This window comes from Ammospiza caudacuta, chromosome 5 (genome assembly GCF_027887145.1).
Source record: "Ammospiza caudacuta isolate bAmmCau1 chromosome 5, bAmmCau1.pri, whole genome shotgun sequence".
Taxonomy (NCBI): domain Eukaryota; kingdom Metazoa; phylum Chordata; class Aves; order Passeriformes; family Passerellidae; genus Ammospiza; species Ammospiza caudacuta.
The window spans coordinates 77,962,743-77,980,980 of record NC_080597.1 but is presented as its reverse complement, the minus strand read 5'-3'; the positions used below and the strand labels follow the sequence as shown (position 1 = coordinate 77,980,980).

The following is an 18,238-nucleotide window of genomic DNA, read 5'->3' as shown; positions in this document are numbered from 1 at the left end:
TCTCATCCATTCCCTGGGGATTGCTCCTTCTACATCCTGTTCCCTGTGGGCAGCCCAAAGCCCGGTTGGGATTTGCACATTCCCAGCAGCTCAGGGAATCCTGGAATGGCTGGGTGAGAAGGGACCTCAGAGCCCCTCGAGTGCCACCTCCCATGGCTCCCGGTGTCCCAGCAGGATCCCCTGGATGCAGCCCCTGGTGCCTGGAGAGGTTTGGGGAGGGCCCAGGTGGGGCTGAGCAGGTCCCACAGCGCTGGAGACCCCCCAACTTCCACAGACCCACAGGGATGGAATGCTGGAACCACTGAGGCTGGGGTGGCACTGCAGGGGCTTTGAGGGCCCTTCCCACCAAACCATTCCAGGACTCTGGGATATTGGGCTTGCAGGAGATGGGGTTTGGCCTCCTTGGGAGGAATGCAAAGCTAAGAATGCATCCCTGAGGGAGAATTCCTAAAGAGGGAAGTTCAGGCTGCCGAGGAACAGCTACAAGAGATGCTGGAGTCCCCACTCCAGGAGGGATTTCAAAGCCCTGCTGTGGATGTGGCACTTGGGGACACGGTCAGTGGTGGCCTTGGCAGTGCTGGGAATGGTCGGACTCGATGTTCCAAGGTCTTGCCAACCCAAATGCCTCTGTGATTCTGTGATTCGATGCCTTGGGAGGGGCAGAGGGACACACAGCCACCCCCAGGTGCTGTGAACTCTCTGGAAGATCAGGAGGGCTACGAGTGACCAAGAGCAGGGACAACCATTCCCCACCCAATAAACCTCCCCAGCCTCCAAACCAGGACCCAGTTTGGCTCCAGGGTTTTTTTTAAACCACAATTTCCTGCTTACAGGAGGGTTTGGGGCCTACATGGACACACGTGGGATATGTCAGGATTTACACCATCCCGAAGGATATTGCTCACAACTCCTTACTCCAGCAGGGCCAGGGGCTCTGAGACACCCAGCAGCCTCCTGCAGCTCTGCCTGGCTCCAGAGGGGAAATTCAGGAGAGTTCAACCCCCTCAGCCCTTCCCCAGCCCTGGGAATGGGCAGGGACCGATGGAAACAGCACAGCTTCCACTGGGAGCTGCCCCAGCTCAGGGCAGGAACAATCCAACAGCCCCACCGTGTGCAGAGGTGCTGGGTTCGACCCTCCATGCTGCCACATCCCTCCCAAACCTTTCTTTTAGGATAAAATTCCGTCCCTGGATGGACCCCCTAGTGGCGCAATGCAGGTTTGGAGCGCCAATGCCCTGGTCCCAGCAATCCATTCCCGAGGCAGGAAGGGGATCCAGGCACAGGAGCTGCTCTGGAGGCAGGGGCACAGCAGCAGGGCCCACTGCAGCTCGGCACAGGCTGTGCAATCAGCTTCTCCAGGCTTTATTGGGAAGGGGCTGGCAAGAGCTCTCCCAGAGCCTCGGGCAGAGCCCCAGCCCCGCTGTGTCCCTGGAGCTCAGGCTGGGTTTCCAAGCAGAATAAATAGGATTTGGGGCCAGCTCCTCCCAGCAGCCATGCCCAGGCACTCCGGGGAGCTCTGATCCCTGCGGATGCTCCAGCCCCTCCTCTGGCGCTGCCCTGGAGGAACAGAGCAGCAATTGTCCGTGTCCAGCAATCCTCCTCCTGCTCCCGCGGCTGCCCAGGGCCAGGCCCGGTTCTGTCACCTCCTGCCCGTGCCCCTGCAGGGCTGCTCCTGCTGCTCCCGGGCGGGACGGGCATGCCGAGGATCCAAGCACGGGTGAGGATGAGGTGTCCGGGCGGGCCCTCCTGCCCTGCGGTGCCACCCAGGGGCGGCTCGGCAGGGACAGCCCCGGCCCGGCTCCGGCCCGGGACAGCCCGGGACAGGCTGGGAAGGGTCTCCAGGAGCCCCCCGGCTCAGGGGTGGTGCAGCACAGTCTGCAGGTCCTCGGGCAGCGAGCCGATGATGGTGTCGATGTAGAGACCCACCCTCTGCAGGGTCTCCTCCTTGACGGGCAGGTGCTGGCAGCGAGCCCTCACCTGCAGGAAATGGGGATGGACACATTCCAGGGGCCTTTCCCCTCTGCTGGGCTCTGCCTGCTGCAACTCAGGATAAACAGGGGCAGGAAATGCCACCTGAGCCTCGGGAGGGGAAGGAGTTCTCTGGATCCTCCTATTTCTGAGGATTTCACACAAACACCAAAATTCCCCGAGCTTCCCAGTACTCCAGGTTTTCCACGGCACAGGTGCGATCTGTGCCCCAGATTTCTCTCCACCCAGAGAGGAAGGAGCGCAGGGGGAGGCAGGCAGGGAGGGAGGGACTCACCAGCTTCTCCCGCAGCTTCAGCACCAGGTCCACGATCTCCACCTCGGACTTGTCCTTCATCCAGGCCACGATGTCCTAAGGAGAGAGTGGCTTCCCTCAGGGACGCTTCCCAAGGGATTCCCCTAAGGAAAGCCTGAAGGTGAGCAGGGGGTTTCCCATCCTCATTCCTGAAACAGTGACAGAGCCCCTGCAGTGCCACCATGGGCAGGGACACCTCCCACTGTCCCAGGCTGCTCCAGCCCCAGTGCCCAGCCTGGCCCTGGGCACTGCAGGGATCAGGGGCAGCCCCAGCTGCTGTGGCAATGCCAGCCCAGGCAGGAATTCCTCATTGCCAAGATGCCACCCATGGCTGCCCTCTGGCAGTGGGAGCCATTCCCTGTGTGCTGTCCCTGCAGGCCTTGTCCCCAGTCCCTCTGCAGCTCTGCTGGAGCCCCTGCAGGCCCTGCCAGGGGCTCTCAGCTCTCCCTGGATCCTTCTCCTCTCTGACTAAACTCAGCCCTGTCTCTGTCACCCAGCGCCTCACAGACATAGCCCTGTCTCAGCTCTGTCCCTGTCCTTGTCCCTATCCCTGTCACCCAGCGTCTCACAGACACAGTCCTGTCCCTGTCCCTGTCACCCACCGCCTCACAGATGGCCTCCAGGTGCAGGGCCTCGAGCTTCTGGGTCATCTCGCGGTGCCGCTGCCGGAACCAACCGTCGAAGTTGGGGGACTTGAAGAATCGCCTGTGGAGAAGTCAGCAGTTGTGAATTGTGGGGTGCTGGAGCTGGCAGGGACCCGCAGGGCAATCCTATCCAGCAACCCCACCCTGTGACCCACAGCTCCCTGAGGTGACCCTGGGAAGGGGTCAAGGGGGCCCTGGGCTGGCTGGGGACACACCAGGACAAGGGCACAGGGTGCCCAGAGCAGCTGGGGCTGCCCCTGATCCCTGCAGTGCCCGAGGCCAGGCTGGGCACTGGGGCTGGAGCAGCCTGGCACAGTGGGAGGTGTCCCTGCCATGGCTGGGTGGCACTGGAGGGGCTCTGAGGTCCCTTCCCACCCAGCCCATTCCATTATTCTATAATTATTGTTTCTGATCACTTTCTGTGATTTTTTTCATTCTCTATCTGCGCATTTCCCATTTTCCTTCCTTGGGTATCCAACTTCTGCATTTTTCCCACTCCTATTGAACCAAGTGTCTTCTCCATCCCAGTCAGAACCAACTATCCAGGAAAACCCTGGACCAACTCCCCTGCAGGATCTCCACTCATTTAAAACACACGAACCCCAGGCTGGATTTGCCCTGTATTTGCTCTCCCTGAGCATCCTGAGTTAATCCATGCTGAGTTCTGCAGGCCCCACAGCTCCCAGTGCTGCTGCAGGGTTTGCTGACCATTTGGACAGGCCCAGCTGGGGGTGGGATCAGGGTTCTCACCTGTAGAGCCCCAGCCAGTCCCCCTTGAGCACACAGGTGAGCTGGGGCCCAGCGTGCTCCAGGCTCTTCATGAAATCCTCCTGGCAGAACGGGCGGATCTGGGGGGGATTCTGCACAGGAAATCCACGTTAGTCCATGGAAATCCATATCAGAGAATCCCAAAGGAAACCAGGAAAACAAGGGCTGCATTTCCAGTGGGAAAGGAGCCCAAGGCACTGAGGATAAAAACTGCCCATGGCTGATCCTCACATGAGATTCCCAGTAACTCAGCTCCTGGTAAAACTGGGAATATCTGTCACAAGAGTTCTTTCAGCTTTTTAATGAATTTTTAAAGGAGTGAAATCCTCTTTCTTCAACAGGGGAGGTTCTCAGGAGTGTGCCCAGCACCCTGTAACCACTCCCAATCCCAAAGGGAAGGAGGACTGGGAAGTGCATCCTACCTTCCACGGAGTGATGGCCCTCTGCAGAGGCATCAGGCTGGCCATGTAATGCTCCTAAAACAAGAAAAGATAAAAATAAAAATAATAACTTCCAGGTGAGGAGCCTCTTGTGGTGCCCCTGGCAGTGCCCAAGGCCAGGTGGGCATTGGGGTTTGGAGCACCGGGGACAGTGGGAGGTGTCCCTGCTGTGGCAGGGGATGGGATGAGTTTAAAGGTCCTTCCCATGCAGCCCCTCCAGGGTTCCCTGCCCCGGGGTCTGTCCCAGGCACTGCTCCCTGTCCCCCCAGGTGTCCCTGCACTCACCAGAGGGATGATGAAGCTCTGGGTGAGCTCCAGGAGGTGCCTCCTCAGCAAAGCGCTCTGCACCTCCGAGGGGCGCTTCCGCTGGATGCCCTGCGCGACAGAGGGGTCACCCATGGCACAGCCGTGTCACACGGGGTCACCCAGTGTCACCCATGGCACAGCCGTGTCACACGGGGTCACCCAGTGTCACCCATGGCACAGCCATGTCACACGGGGTCACCCAGTGTCACCCATGGCACAGCTGGGTCATGTGGGGTCACCCAGTGTCACCCATGGCACAGCCGTGTCACACGGGGTCACCCAGTGTCACCCATGGCACAGCCATGTCACACGGGGTCACCCAGTGTCACCCATGGCACAGCTGGGTCATGTGGGGTCACCCAGTGTCACCCATGGCACAGCTGGGTCATGTGGGGTCACCCAGTGTCACCCATGGCACAGCCGTGTCACACAGGGTCACCCAGTGTCACCCATGGCACAGCCGTGTCACACGGGGTCACCCAGTGTCACCCATGGCACAGCCGTGTCACACGGGGTCACCGAATGTCACCCATGGCACAGCTGGGTCATGTGGGGTCACCCAGTGTCACCCATGGCACAGCCGTGTCACACGGGGTCACCGAATGTCACCCATGGCACAGCCGTGTCACACAGGGTCACCCAGTGTCACCCATGGCACAGCTGGGTCACCCAGGTGTCCCCTCACTGTCACACACAACCTGCAGCTCTGCAGGCACAGAAGCCTGAAGTGCTGCACAAACTCCAGATCCCCAAATCCAGATCCCAGACTCCAGATCCCATAGCACAGACTCCACCCTCCACTCAAACACACTAAAATTTCAAGTTTTACTACACAAAACCTGGGTTTTTTTTCAGGACTTTTTAAATATAAATTATTCCTACTCAGTTTATTGCTAGCACCAGGATTTAATCCTCAATATCAAATGGAAAATCCTAAACTGGGCATGATGAATGGACCCATTACAGACTAAATCATCCCAAAGTGTAAGTCCTGCTCCTTTGGAGAGCTCTGTCTGATCAAATGGAGCTCTTGGCAGTTTCCCACCAGGACAGGGTGGGAGGTGCTTACCTTCAGCAGCCTTTTGATCAGGGTTTTGTCTTTGTGAAGGAATGTTTTATAGGAAGTGTAGATTCCTGGGTGGGAAAACCACGGCATCAGGAAAAATCAGGAGTCACAAATGGACACAGCTCCCTGCTGCCAAACCCCACGGGAAGGGTCAGCCCTGAGGGATTCCTGAGGCCTGCACCCACCTGGTTTGGTGTCCAGGGTCTTCAGCTTGGCCAGCTTCTTCACCTTCACCTGCTTGGGCAGGTCTCCTGTGCCACACAGCGGGGACAATTCAGGCTCTGTCCTTCCTGCTGGGACTGCACCTGGGGACACCCAGCCCTGCCCCTGCCCACCCTCAGAGCAGTCCCAGCTCCCTTCCCTGCTGGAATTCTGGGATCAGGATGTGCTGAAAACCAGCTCCTCCTCCCCAGGGCTGCCTTGGCCTCCCAGCCAACACAGGTGCTCCATAAAGGAGAGGAGCTTTCTCTCTCTCTCCACCTTCTCAATTTCCTGCCCTGGAAGCTCCAGGACAGCAATTCCTGCTCCCCACACCCTGCCCCAGCTCCGTGCTCATCCTGCACATGGCCACAGCCAGAGGTGAGCTCCTGTGGCTGCTGGGCTCTCCCAGGAGAGAAAAACACTGCCGGGCAGCTCAGTGCCCAGGTGAGCAGCACTGACAGCCATGGGGTGCCCAGGTGAGCAGCACTGAGCCATGGGGTGCCCAGGTGAGCAGCACTGACAGCACTGACAGCCATGGGGTGCCCAGGTGAGCAGCACTGACAGCACTGACAGCCATGGGGTGCCCAGGTGAGCAGCACTGACAGCACTGACAGCCATGGAGTGCCCAGGTGAGCAGCACTGACAGCACTGACAGCCATGGAATGCCCAGGTGAGCAGCACTGACAGCACTGACAGCCATGGAGTGCCCAGGTGAGCAGCACTGACAGCCATGGGGTGCCCAGGTGAGCAGCACTGAGCCATGGGGTGCCCAGGTGTGCCCAGGGAGCAGAGGGCACACAGATGCAGGGCACGAACATGAGGGCATAAAAGGGTGGGCAAAGAACAGCAAGGGCAGATGCCTGCAGCCGTCTGAAGTGGTGTGGTGTTACCCTGTGTGGGCAGATGCCTGAAGCCTTCAGAAGCAGTAAGGTGTGCATGGAGGAATGCTTAAAGCTTTCTGAAATTGTGTGATGATGCTCTGTGTATTATGGGTGTCATGACTGTGACACCCTGGCAGCCACCCTGGCACCTGAGCTCCCCTGCAGGCCCCTGAGCTCTCCCTTCACCCTGAGCTCCACTGAGAGTCACCTTGAGCTGCCCTGGGCTCACCTGACATGCGGGGCTCGCCCACCCGCAGGATGTGCGGCCAGTGCTGCAGAGTCTTGATGAAGAAGGGGTTGGTGACGCCCACGACGATGTTGGGCCTGGAAGGAGAGGATAGGCTGAGCGCTGGTGGCCCTGGCTGTCCCTGGGGAGAGGTGGCAGGGCACAAGGGGCACTCACGGGGCCTGGGTGCGCGTGGTGTATTCCTTGAACTCGCTGTCGTGGATGGTGAAGTAGGGCCGGAAATCGCAGCAGTAACGCAGCGGCGCCAGGCAGCTGCAGGGACAGGCACAGAGCCATGCAGGGTCACCCTGGGCGTGGCAGGGTCACCTTGGGCATGGCAGGGTCACCCTGGGCGTGGCAGGGTCACCCCAGGCCAGCACAGGGTACAGTCCCTGCCCTGGGGCCGTGCCCACCCTGGAGCTGCCGCAGCCCAGGGCCCATCGCCCTCCTGCCCCCCGGCCACCCCGGGTTTGTGCCCAGCTGCTGGCACAGCACGCCCAGGACCTTTCCCAGCTTTCCAGCCCCCTGCCCCAGCCTGGAGCACTCCAGGGACTTGGGCTGAGCCCAGGGCAGCACCTGGCACCTGGCCTGGCTGACCCTCTCTAGGGATGCTGCTGTTTTTGGGGTTTTGTGCTAATGCAGAGCTCTGAGCTGGGCAGAGAACATTCCTCAGTGCTGGACCCATCAGGGGAGATTCCTTTGTACTCCTCTCTATCCTTGCTGGAAAATGAGCGTGGAATATTTGCAGCTTGTCTTGCAAAGCTTCCAAGAGCAAACTGAACCCAACCCAGGTGAGCAGCACAGAGTGCATGTGGCAGGGAAAAGCTGCCAGAATTTGGTGTCACAGCTCCCAGTCCCTCCCACCCTGTGGGTGGTACCTGGTGAGGGCCAGGACCATCTCTGAGGACATGGTTGGGGACGGTGCCATCACCACCATGGGCTCCCCCAGCAGCATCAGCTCCCACAGCATCTGGATGTGGATCAGCACTGGCTGGAAGCACCTGGGACAATGGGAACAATGACAGGGTCAGTCAGGATGGAACAGACACAGCTGTGGCCTGCAAGCCCCCCCAGGTGTGCTCCTGTCTGGGAATTTGAGATCTAGGATGGACTTCCAGCATTCCACAGGGAAATTCAGCTGTTTTCACCTGGGCTGTCACTCACTTGTTTCATACAAGTTTAAAGGAAATGCTCTAAGCACAGTCAAGCAATCTGTGACCAGAGTGGAATGGTTTGGGTGGGAAGGGACCTCAAAACCCATCCAGTGCCACCCCTGCCACTCTGGGGCCTCCTCTGGGCTCTCTGCAGCAGCTCCAGGTGCTGCTGCTGTGTCCCAGGGCTGGGGCAGCACCTGAGGGGGCACAGGGACAGGATCCCCCTGCCCTGCTGCCCACACTGGGCTTAGCCCAGGGCTGGGGGGTTCTGGGCTGGGTCAGCTCCAGCTCTCACCCCCAGTCCCTCTCCTGGCCCTGGGGCTGTGCAGGCACAACCCTCAGCTCAAAGCCTGCCCAGAATCCCAAAGGAGTCCCTGGAACACAGCAGTGTTTGACTGTGCCCCATCCCTGTGATGTATGGGATGCTCCCAGCAGGGAGAGGGCGGCAGGTGAAGGGGAGAGGGTCGGGAGGAGCCTCTCACCTGAACAGATCCAGCTCATGAACACTGGGGAGAACCAGGGGGGCTGGTAACAGATTCTGGATGAGGAAGGGAGAAAAGGCTGTTAGTAGCTGTTAGTCAACTGTGAGGAGATGGGAGCAGGCTGCCTGGAATTCCACCAGCCAGCCACAGGGAACACAGGGAACAAGGCTCACACCCTGAGGTGGGCACAGCACTCAATCCCAAACCAATTCCTGTGCCGACAAACAAGGAAGATTCCCTTCTTTTCCAGATGGGAAAGGCTGCCCATGCCTGCTCCTTTGTTTTCCAGGGTTTCCTCTGGTGGGAGAGTGTTTGAGACACAGCAGAGCCAGCGGGGTTAGAGACGTGGCACCAAACCAGTGTTAGTCAGAGAAAGGGGAAAGGAAGGAATCCAAACCAGAGCTGAACCAAAACACTGAAGCAAATTCAGAACAACTCCAGGATGAAGGCAGGAGACCCAGCAGGGCCTGACTTCCCAGGAAAAGCAAAGGGAGCAGTGAGTAAGGCACCCGGAGTGGGTGCACAGAGCCCTGTGTGACTCCAGGCAGGAGAGCCTGGCATGGAACTGCCGAGACCACACTGATCCCAGCCCAAAGGGTTCCCAAGAGGACTCAGGATCCAGCTCCTCCCTCTGCTCCAGCCCCTCTCACCTCCTGGTTGCACTGCTTCACTGGGCTGGAGCCTGGCTTGTCCACCCGGGATGGGATCCTCACCTGCAGGGCAAGGAGAGCAGGGATCACACTGGGTGGGGTGGCACTGGCAGGGCAATCCCAGGCACCATTTCCAGCTGGAAGGGCTGTGGGGAATGTGGGCTGAGCAGGGATTTCACATGCAGGAACATGGAACACAGGTCCCCAGGTACCTGGATGACAACTCCCATCACAGGCAGGTTCAGGGTCTGGCCAGGCACTGGGGGTGGCCACTGGTCGATCTCGTTGCACACTGAGGGACACAGGGAAGGGAAGAGATTCACCTGAGGGAAAGTCCAGCTCTTCCTGGCATTCTGAAAGGGAATTGTTCCCTTTCCCAGCTCACACATCCCCCTGGCTTGTGGCAAACCCAGAGCTGATAGATCAGGATGAAATCAGGCACAAAAGGCCTGATGGAGGCACAGCAGATTCCTGGCTTTGGGAATACACTGCATTCCTTGGGAACACCCTGCATCCAAACTGACAGCCCCATCCCCTGCCTCCCCACAATCCCTCCTTTACACCTGGTTATCCACTTGGACAAGCAGGAGGAGGTTCATCCCTGCTGGAATCTGCTCCAGAATGAAGCCATTTGGACACTGCAGCTGTTTTCCAGGACCCCCCCCCGATGCAGCCCCTCTATCCCAGGCTGGAATCCCTGCCCCCAGCTCACCTGCCTCCAGGCAGGGCTCCAGCTTGTCGAAGTATTCCGGAGCAATCAGCTGCAGCAGGCACTGGAACAGGTTCACGTAGGGAAGGCGGGACACGAGCACCAGGGACTGAGAATGGCACATTTGGGATCAGGACCCCCCTGACCCCAGCACTGCACATTTCTGTACTGCTTAGAGAGAGGGGAACTTAAAAACCCCAGCACTAAATCCATGGAGCAGCTCCCAAGCAGCACTTTGGTGGAATTCCTGCTGCCACCTGCTCCTGAGCCAGGATTTGGGAGAGCAAAGGGATGGCAGCATGGCCTGGCAAAGGAGCAGCTGGAGAGGGAATAAAACTCAGTTGCTGGTGGGTTCAAAGCTCCTAAAAACCATTTCAGGTGGAGAAGCACAAAAGAGTGACTCCTGAAATGGGAATTGGGCAGATAAACAAAGTCAAGGAATGCTGGGGAAGGACAAAAGAACTTGGAATAATGAATTGTGTCCAGCAAGGCCTTTTTTGTTCTAATTGGGGCCTTCTTGTGAAATAAATCCCTGTTTTTTTACAGCTGTCCCAACCCAGCCCCACTGGAGGTTTCATTGTTACATTGACTCTCCTCTTCCCCTAGCCATTAATGAGTGCATTAATTAGGAATGCAGGAGTCATTTAAACCCCTCTTGTCCAACTCCAAACTTAGCCATTTGAATTCAAACCTCATCCAAGTGTGATAATTCCTTCCCTGAGCAATCCCACTGTTCCAGTGGAAAACTCACTGGTTTAGTGGGGATGGAAAAACTGAATTCTGCATTAGCAGGAGTCAGAAAGGAACTCCTGGAGGTGGAGGGCACGAAGCTCAGGACACTGCTGGGACTGAGATGTCCCCATGGACCAGCACAGGACAAAGCTGGGCCAGGGGAGGGTCTGGGTGAAATCAGCAGGAATTTCCCCATGGAAAGGGGGGTCAGACCTTGGCAGGGGCTGCCCAGGGAGCTTTGGGGTGCCCAGCCCTGGAGGTGTCCCAGGCACTCCTGGAGGTGGCACTCAGAGCTCTGGGGCAAGGTGGGCATTGGGCACAGCTGGGGCTCCATGACTGGGAGGGCTTTTCCAGCCCCAGGGATCCTGGGGTTCCAGACTCGGCACTGACCTTCTGGAAGTAGCCCCTCCTCATGGAGCTGTCCTTGACCTGCCGGAAGTACACGTACCCAAAATAGTGAGCAGCCTCTCGCTGCAGGGACAGAGGGACAGAGAGTGACAGAGAGACAGGGAGGGACAGAGGGACAGAGAGACAGGGAGGGACAGAAAAAGAACAGAGAGACAGTTAAGGACAGCCCAGCCCCACTGCCACCAACCCCTCCTGAGCCATCCCCCTGCTCTGACACCTCCCAGCCCTCCAAGAGAGCTTTCCATGGGGGCACAGGGAGAGACACAACTGGAGCCAGGCTGGGAGAGCTGGGGGTGCTCACATGGAGAGGGAGACTCCAGGGAGAGCTGAGAGCCCCTGGCAGGGCCTGCAGGGGCTCCAGCAGAGCTGCAGAGGGACTGGGGACAAGGCCTGCAGGGACAGCACACAGGGAATGGCTCCCACTGCCAGAGGGCAGCCATGGGTGGCATCTTGGCAATGAGGAATTCCTGGCCCTGGAATAGAAGTCCCAGAGGAAAATCTGTGGCTGCCCCTGTATCCCTGGCAGTGCCCAAGGCCAGGCTGGGCATTGGAGCTTGGAGCAGTCTGGGACAGTGGGAGGTGTCCCTGCTTCAGCTCCCTCTCCCAGATTTGCCAGGCTGCCCTTGTTTCAGTTCCCTCTCCCAAAATAACTGAGGTCTCCCAAATTCAGTTCCCTCTCCTAGTGGAACTGGGGTCTCCCTAATTCTGCTCCACCTCCCAAAATAGCTGGGGGTCCTCCTGACTCAGTTCAGTTCCCTCTCTCCGATTCAATTCACTCTTTGATCCCCATGACCTAATTCCCTCTCCCAGCAGTTCCCTATCCCTGATCCAGTCCCACCTTTGATCCCATTCCCAGTCCCAGCAGTTCCCTGTCCCTGATCCAGTCCCACCATTCCCTGTCCCCTGATCCCATTCCCTGTCCCTGATCCAGTCCCACCTTTGATCCCATTCCCAGTCCCAGCAGTTCCCTGTCCCTGATCCAGTCCCACCTTTGATCCCATTCCCAGTCCCAGCAGTTCCCTGTCCCTGATCCAGTCCCACCTTTGATCCCATTCCCTGTCCCAGCAGTTCCCAGTCCCAGCAGTTTTCTGTCCCGCTCTCCCTCCCTGTGAGCACAGAAGGCAATCCCTGAGCTGAACCGTTCTTGTCTCGCAATTCCCACGGCCAAGAGCAGGAGGGGTTCCCCAGGGACCCCAGACCCACAGCATCCCTGGCTTTGCCCCGGCAGGCTGAGGGCCAGGACCCACCTGCAGCGTCACCGGGGCCTCGCGGTTGTAGCGGCCGTCGTCCTGGAACGGGGAGCTGCGGGAGCCCCCGGCCTGGCGCAGCCGGAAGCTGAACTGGGTGTCCCCGAGGCCACCTGCGACAGAGACACGGGGACAGTGACAGGGAATGGCTCCAGCACAGTGGGAGGGGGCCATGGGGAAACCCAGCAGGGAATGGGGAGGGATGGGGGAGAAACCAAAGAAATCCGAAAGGGAGAGCAAAGGGAAAAAGGAAGCAAAATGGGAAGGAAAAGGGAAATGGAACTATAGAAAAAGCTTTTCCCTGGCAGGGTGGGCAGGCCCTGGCAGCTGTGGCTGCCTCTGGATCCCTGGCAGTGCCCAAGGCCAGGCTGGACACTGGGGCTTGTGGCAGCCTGGCACAGTGGGAGGTGTCCCTGGCATGGCAGGGGTGGCACCGGAGGGGCTCTGGGGTCCCTTCCCACCAAAACCGTCCCAGAATTCCATGAAAATGCAGAAACCCAACCCTCAAAGCCCCAGGGCCTGGCTGGATGAGCAGATTTATTTCTCATTATGCCTTTGTGAAGTACAAACTCAGGTTTGGGAACATTTCTGCTGGAAGTGTCCCCTCCCCAGCTCCTGCTCCCAACCACAGGAATGTGACAGCTGCCACCCCTCCTGGCCACATTGGGAATTCCCTTGGAGCACAGGTTCCCACCCAGCAGAGCATGGGGGGCTCTGGCTCAGCCCCAGGGTGCTCCCTGCAGTCCCCTCGGCCCTGCTGCACCCCAGGGACTGTCCTCCCACCAGGGACACTTCTGTCACCCCCGGAGTCACCCACCTGAGTAGGAGTCTGGGAAGGACAGGTAGCAGATGCTCGTTTTCTGCAAAAAACCAACAGCCAGTGAGACGCTGGAGAGCTGCTGGCAAAGGAGGGAGGAGGGAAGGAAGGGTGGGCTGGTTACCTCCTTCTCGGTGAGCCTGAAGTCGTGGGGATACACCAGCTGTGGAGAGAGCAGAGCCTGTCAGCCCCTGTGCCCACAGCTCCACACACACCTCCTCCCTGACCCCAGCAGAGCCCACGGGAGAGCACCTGGGATGATTTAAACTCTGAACCTGGCACTGAACCCGGCTTTATTTGCATTTCTGGACAGACCCAAAGGCTCCTGGTTTAGATTTATTCCTGATGGCTGAGTGAATGAACAGCCCCAAATCCTCTGGGAGCATTCCAGATGTGCAAACATCTGTTCTGTCAGCAGCAGGACAGGACACACAGGAGGGACAGGGTGGAGCAGGAGCTGGGAAAGAGCAGGGGGGCGTGGGGGATGCACTGCAGGAATGGGGAACCAGGAGGGCTCAACAGCCATGGCTGAGACAAACCCCAAATGGAGGAATTCTATAACCTGGATTTGATAAGCTTGGAGGGCTTCTCCAGCCTGACTCTGTGCTTCTCATAACCCATGGAGATCACAGAGTCAGGGAGTCCTGGAATGGTTTGGGTGGGAAGGGACCCCAAAGCCCCTCCAGTGCCACCCCTGCCATGGCAGGGACACCTCCACTGTCCCAGGGTGTTCCAGCCCCAGTGCCCAGCCTGGCCTTGGGCACTGCAGGGATCAGGGGCAGCCCCAGCTGCTCTGGCAATGCCAGCCCAGGCAGGAATTCCTCATTGCCAAGATGCCACCCATGGCTGCCCTCTGGCAGTGGGAGCCATTCCCTGGGTGCTGTCCCTGCAGGCCTTGTCCCCAGTCCCTCTGCAGGCCCTGCCAGGGGCTCTCAGCTCTCCCTGGATCCTTCTCCTCTCCAGGCTGGGCATTCCCAGCTCTCCCAGCCTGGCTCCCTGGGAGCTGAGGGGCTCCAGCCCTGCAGCAGCTCCATGGATTCCTCTGGGCTCTCTGCCACAGCTCCAGGTGCTGCTGCTGTGTCGCAGGGCTGGGGCAGCTCTGCAGGTGGGGTCTCATGGGGTGGGTCCTGAGGAGGATCCCACAGAGCCCTGCACAAGTGCAGGAACTGCCGTGGAGCAGAAGGAGCTGGCACAGACCAGGCTGAGCTGGATCTCCCTGTCAGCCTCAGGATTGCGCTCCAGAATCAGCTGCTGCTCCAGCCAGGAGCTCCCTCGGTGCCTGGCTCTCCTCTCCAGGCTATGAATAGCCCGGGTGGCCCCGTGCCAGGGGCTGGGAGCTCACCCAGCTCTGACAATTCCCGCGGGTCCCTCGGTGAGGGCGGCGCTCCGGCCCAGCCAGCCAAACTCCCAATTAACAGTGCTGCTGATGAGAGCTGAGCTGAGCTGAGCTGAGAGACAACAGCCACCAAAATCCCGGAGCAAAACAATCCCTGAGCAGCTCCAGGGACGCAGCAGGGAGAGGGAGGGCTGGGATGCTGCAGTGGGAAGGGACTGGGATTGTCCCAGGGCATCCATCACCTCCCTGCTGCCCCTGTTCTGTGCCAGGACCCCCAACACATCCCTGTGGTTGGGCTAATGAACCCCACCCAAACATTTATCCTGATAATTCCCAGGGAATCACGGCCTGGACAGCTGATCCTGGTCCATCAGTGAATGCCAGGAATTGTGCTTTCCTCAACATTTGCTGCCTAATTCAGAGCAGGACTTGGGACAAGGCTTCAGCTTCTCCTGCTGGACTCTGGGGGGGCTTTCTGCAAGAGAACGTTTGGAAAATCAGGCTTTAACCTCCGGGGCTGGAACTGATGATCTCAGAGGTCCTTTCCAACCTTAATCCCTCATCTCTGCTTCCCCTTCACTTTAACTCTGATGTTTCTCTATGTTTGGGGTATATCCAAAAGTTCAAAACTTCAAATCCAAGCCAAAAGGAATCTCAGTCACTATAACTTTTCAAAACCCAAAAAAATGCAAATGAAAAGGAAATTAGGATGTGTAGAAGTCCTTGGATGTCTCCAGAGCAGCCCAACAGGGCTTCAATCACATCCTAAAGTGTTTATTTGGTTATTTGAAGGTGGAGGGGCCAGGAACAGGAATTCCATTTAACTCCTGCCTTGATTTGGGTTCTCCTTTCCTACAGCTTCTCCACTGTCCATGGAAGCAGAATGGGAATCGTTGAATTCCAGGATCTTGGGGCTCTCCCTCAGTCTGCTAGATTTCTGAATCTCCCAGAGCTGAATTTCAGAGACCCTCCAGGTTTGTACCCACAGAGACCCCCTGGGTTTGTATGGCCAGACCCCCTAAATTGGTACCCCCAGAGCCCCCCAAGCTTCTCCTCTTGCTGGCTTCCCTTCCCATGTCTCATCCCTGCTCCTTCCCCTTCTCTCTGGGATGGAAATCTAAAACATTTTTCCAAAGGAAGATGGACAATGGGGCTGTGTCATCCCCACTGACACGTTCCCAGTTTTCCTAAGTCATTTCTGCCACAGAAGGAACATTTTCCCACTGAAACTTATGCAGGCAAAGGGAGGAAAATTCTTTTCCAGAGATGAACAAACAACATTCTTGTATCCCTCATCCACAAAGGCAGACAGGTGAGAACCCTATACCTTTACACATCAAAACACAACTACAAAGCGTTGAATTTGCCATGTTAATTATCATCCCGATATTCTTCCCTTTTTTGGGGTACTTCAGGCCTGGTTTTGCAGGAAAAAGGATCAAACAGGTGAAACTCTGGTCTGGAGGAGATTTTTTTATTGACTTTGAGGCTCCAGGGAAAGAATCAAGTGTTCAAGGCAAGGGAGCAGCAAAAAGGTGGTGTTGGTTCCTCCTGCTTCCCATTCCCTTTGGAAGCTCCAGCATTTAAAACTGGGAAGGCTGAATTCTCTGAAAACCAGATCAATCTCCTTAAAAAGGGCAGAGCAAGGAGTGGCTCCCACAACCACAAGAAATAAGAGGAAACTTGAGGTGGTGCCTCAGGTTCAGACAAATCCACACTTCCCTGCTTTCCTCAGAGAGCAGCCCCTGAGGAGCCCAGCTCATCCCAAACCCTCCTGCAGGACCAGCACTGGGAACTGGGAACAGCTGTCCAGCCCTTCCCATCCCAATCCCACCCAAAGGGGGCTCAGCCCTGCTCCAACCCAGCCAGGGAACTTCCCGTCCCTGGGAATCCTGCACTGACACCTCCCTGCCCTAGCTGCTGGGAATGTGTGTCTTTGGAATCCTGGGATGGGTTGGGTGGCAAGGGACCCCAGAGCCCCTGCAGTGCCACCATGGCAGGGACACCTCCACTGTGCCAGGCTGTGTCCAGCCTGGCCTTGGGCACTGCCAGGGATGCAGGGGCAGCCCCAGCTGCTCTGGCAATGCCAGCTCAGAGCTCTCCCTGGATCCTTCCCTTCCCTCCCAGCTGGGCTCCATGGGACATGTCACCCTGGGCAGGTTTTATTCCATGAAGAGGATCCATAAAGCTCTCTTGGATGCTGCCCTGGCCCCTCCCTGCCCTGTGCACCCCCCGCCCCACAAAGATCCCATTCACCCCAAATCTCTGCTCGGGCTCCGCTCCCCTCCCTGTTCGCTTCCTCCACCTCCAACCCTGATCCCCCTGTCCACATCCCCAACCGTGATCCCGCTTTCCCCTGTCCATTCCTGATCCCGCTTTCCCTGTCCATTCCTGATCCCGCTTTCCCCTGTCCATTCTTTATCCCGCTTTCCCCTTTCCACTCCTAATCCCGCTTTCCCTGTCCATTCCTGATCCCGCTTTCCCCTGTCCATTCTTTATCCCGCTTTCCCCTGTCCATTCCTGATCCCGCTTTCCCTGTCCATTCCTAATCCCGCTTTCCCCTGTCCATTCCTAATCCCGCTTTCCCCTTTCCACTCCTAATCCCGCTTTCCCTGTCCATTCCTGATCCCGCTTTCCCCTGTCCATTCCTAATCCCGCTTTTCCCTGTCCATTCCTGATCCCGCTTTCCCCTTTCCACTCCTAATCCCGCTTTCCCCTGTCCATTCCTGATCCCGCTTTCCCCTGTCCATTCCTGATCCCGCTTTCCCCTGTCCATTCCTAATCCCGCTTTCCCCTGTCCATTCCTAATCCCGCTTTCCCCTGTCCATTCCTTATCCCGCTTTCCCCTTTCCACTCCTAATCCCGCTTTTCCCTGTCCATTCCTGATCCCGCTTTTCCATGTCCATTCCTTATCCCGCTTTCCCCCGTCCATTCCTTATCTCGCTTTTCCCTGTCCATTCCTTATCCCGCTTTTTCCTCTCCATTCCTTATCCCGCTTTTCCCTGTTCATTCCTAATCCCCTCCGTCTCCATCCTTAATTCCCCTTCCACTTCGCCATCCCTGATTCCCTCTCTCCCCATCCCTGCTCCCTCCACACCCCCAGTCCCTGACTCCCCTTGTCACCTCCCTATTCCCCATTCCCGACCCTCAGCCCCATCCCCGATTCCCCGTTCCCTCTCCCCATTCCCGTTCCCTTCCTCTCCATCCCGGCTCTCCTCACAGCTCCGCTCCCTGAGGCGGAGTGCCCGTGCCCCCGGCGCACCTCCATGGCCTGTCCCAGCTCCAAATCGAAGGTCACCACACACACGCAGTCGATCCATGCTGCGAAGCGGCCCCAGGGCAGCGGGGAGGCGGCGGCGGCGGCGCGGCGGGGCCGGGGCCCGGCCCGGCTCAGCGCGTCCATGGCGGCGCCGCCCGCCCGCGCGCGGCCCGCCCCGCGCCGCGCCCCCTGCCGGCCGGGAGGACCCCGCCTCAACGCGCCCCCGCCCTGCCCCAAGGCGCCCCCCGGCGGCCGGGAGGTCCCGAGACCATCGAGACGGGAGCGGGCGCGCAGAGCGGCGCGGGCGGGGCTGTGCCGGTGTCATGGCGGCGGCGTGAGGGTTCCGCGGGGTTGGGTCTATTGAACCCGCGGCGGCTTCACTGCTCGGCGCCCGGCCCCCGCGTGTGCCGGCCGGGGCCCGTCGGACTCCCGTGTGTGCCGGCCGGGGCCCGTCGGACCCCCGCGTGTGCCGGCCGGGGCCCGTCGGACTCCCGCGTGTGCCGGCCGGAGCCTCCCCGGCCTCCCCGAGCCCCCGTTCGCAGCCCCCCGGTCCTGCAGGGCCGGTTTTAGGAGCGCTCCAAACACCCTTTAGAAAAGACGCTGTTTGTTCCCTGCCGGGCGTGAGGAGGAG

General features: G+C 58.7%; 1 protein-coding gene across 1 annotated transcript; it reads right to left on the bottom strand.

Moving 5' to 3' along the window:
- Positions 1-994: 994 nt before the first annotated feature.
- DENND6B (DENN domain containing 6B) lies at positions 995-17,760 on the bottom strand. Its single transcript, XM_058805391.1, has 20 exons — positions 17,611-17,760; positions 13,137-13,175; positions 13,013-13,055; positions 12,196-12,308; positions 10,931-11,011; positions 9,812-9,917; positions 9,312-9,391; positions 9,100-9,162; positions 8,450-8,505; positions 7,692-7,814; positions 6,991-7,086; positions 6,817-6,911; positions 5,691-5,756; positions 5,509-5,573; positions 4,419-4,508; positions 4,116-4,169; positions 3,676-3,785; positions 2,884-2,986; positions 2,264-2,338; positions 995-1,977 (listed from the first exon to the last, which is right to left on the bottom strand). Exons 1-20 carry the CDS (start codon positions 17,749-17,751, stop codon positions 1,855-1,857), a joined length of 1,722 nt encoding a protein of 573 aa, XP_058661374.1. The 5' UTR covers positions 17,752-17,760; the 3' UTR covers positions 995-1,854.
- Between the last annotated feature and the right edge of the window lie 478 nt (positions 17,761-18,238).

Coding starts and splice junctions, on each gene's coding strand:
- DENND6B (XM_058805391.1), bottom strand. CDS start 17,751: ATGGACGCGCTGAGCCGGGCCGGGCCCCGGCCCCGCCGCGCCGCCGCC. Junction 5,757..6,816: donor GGGCGAGCCCCGCATGTCAG/GTGAGCCCAGGG, acceptor TGTGTGGCACAG/GAGACCTGCCCAAGCAGGTG. Junction 1,978..2,263: donor TGAAGCTGCGGGAGAAGCTG/GTGAGTCCCTCC, acceptor CATTTCCTGCAG/GTGAGGGCTCGCTGCCAGCA.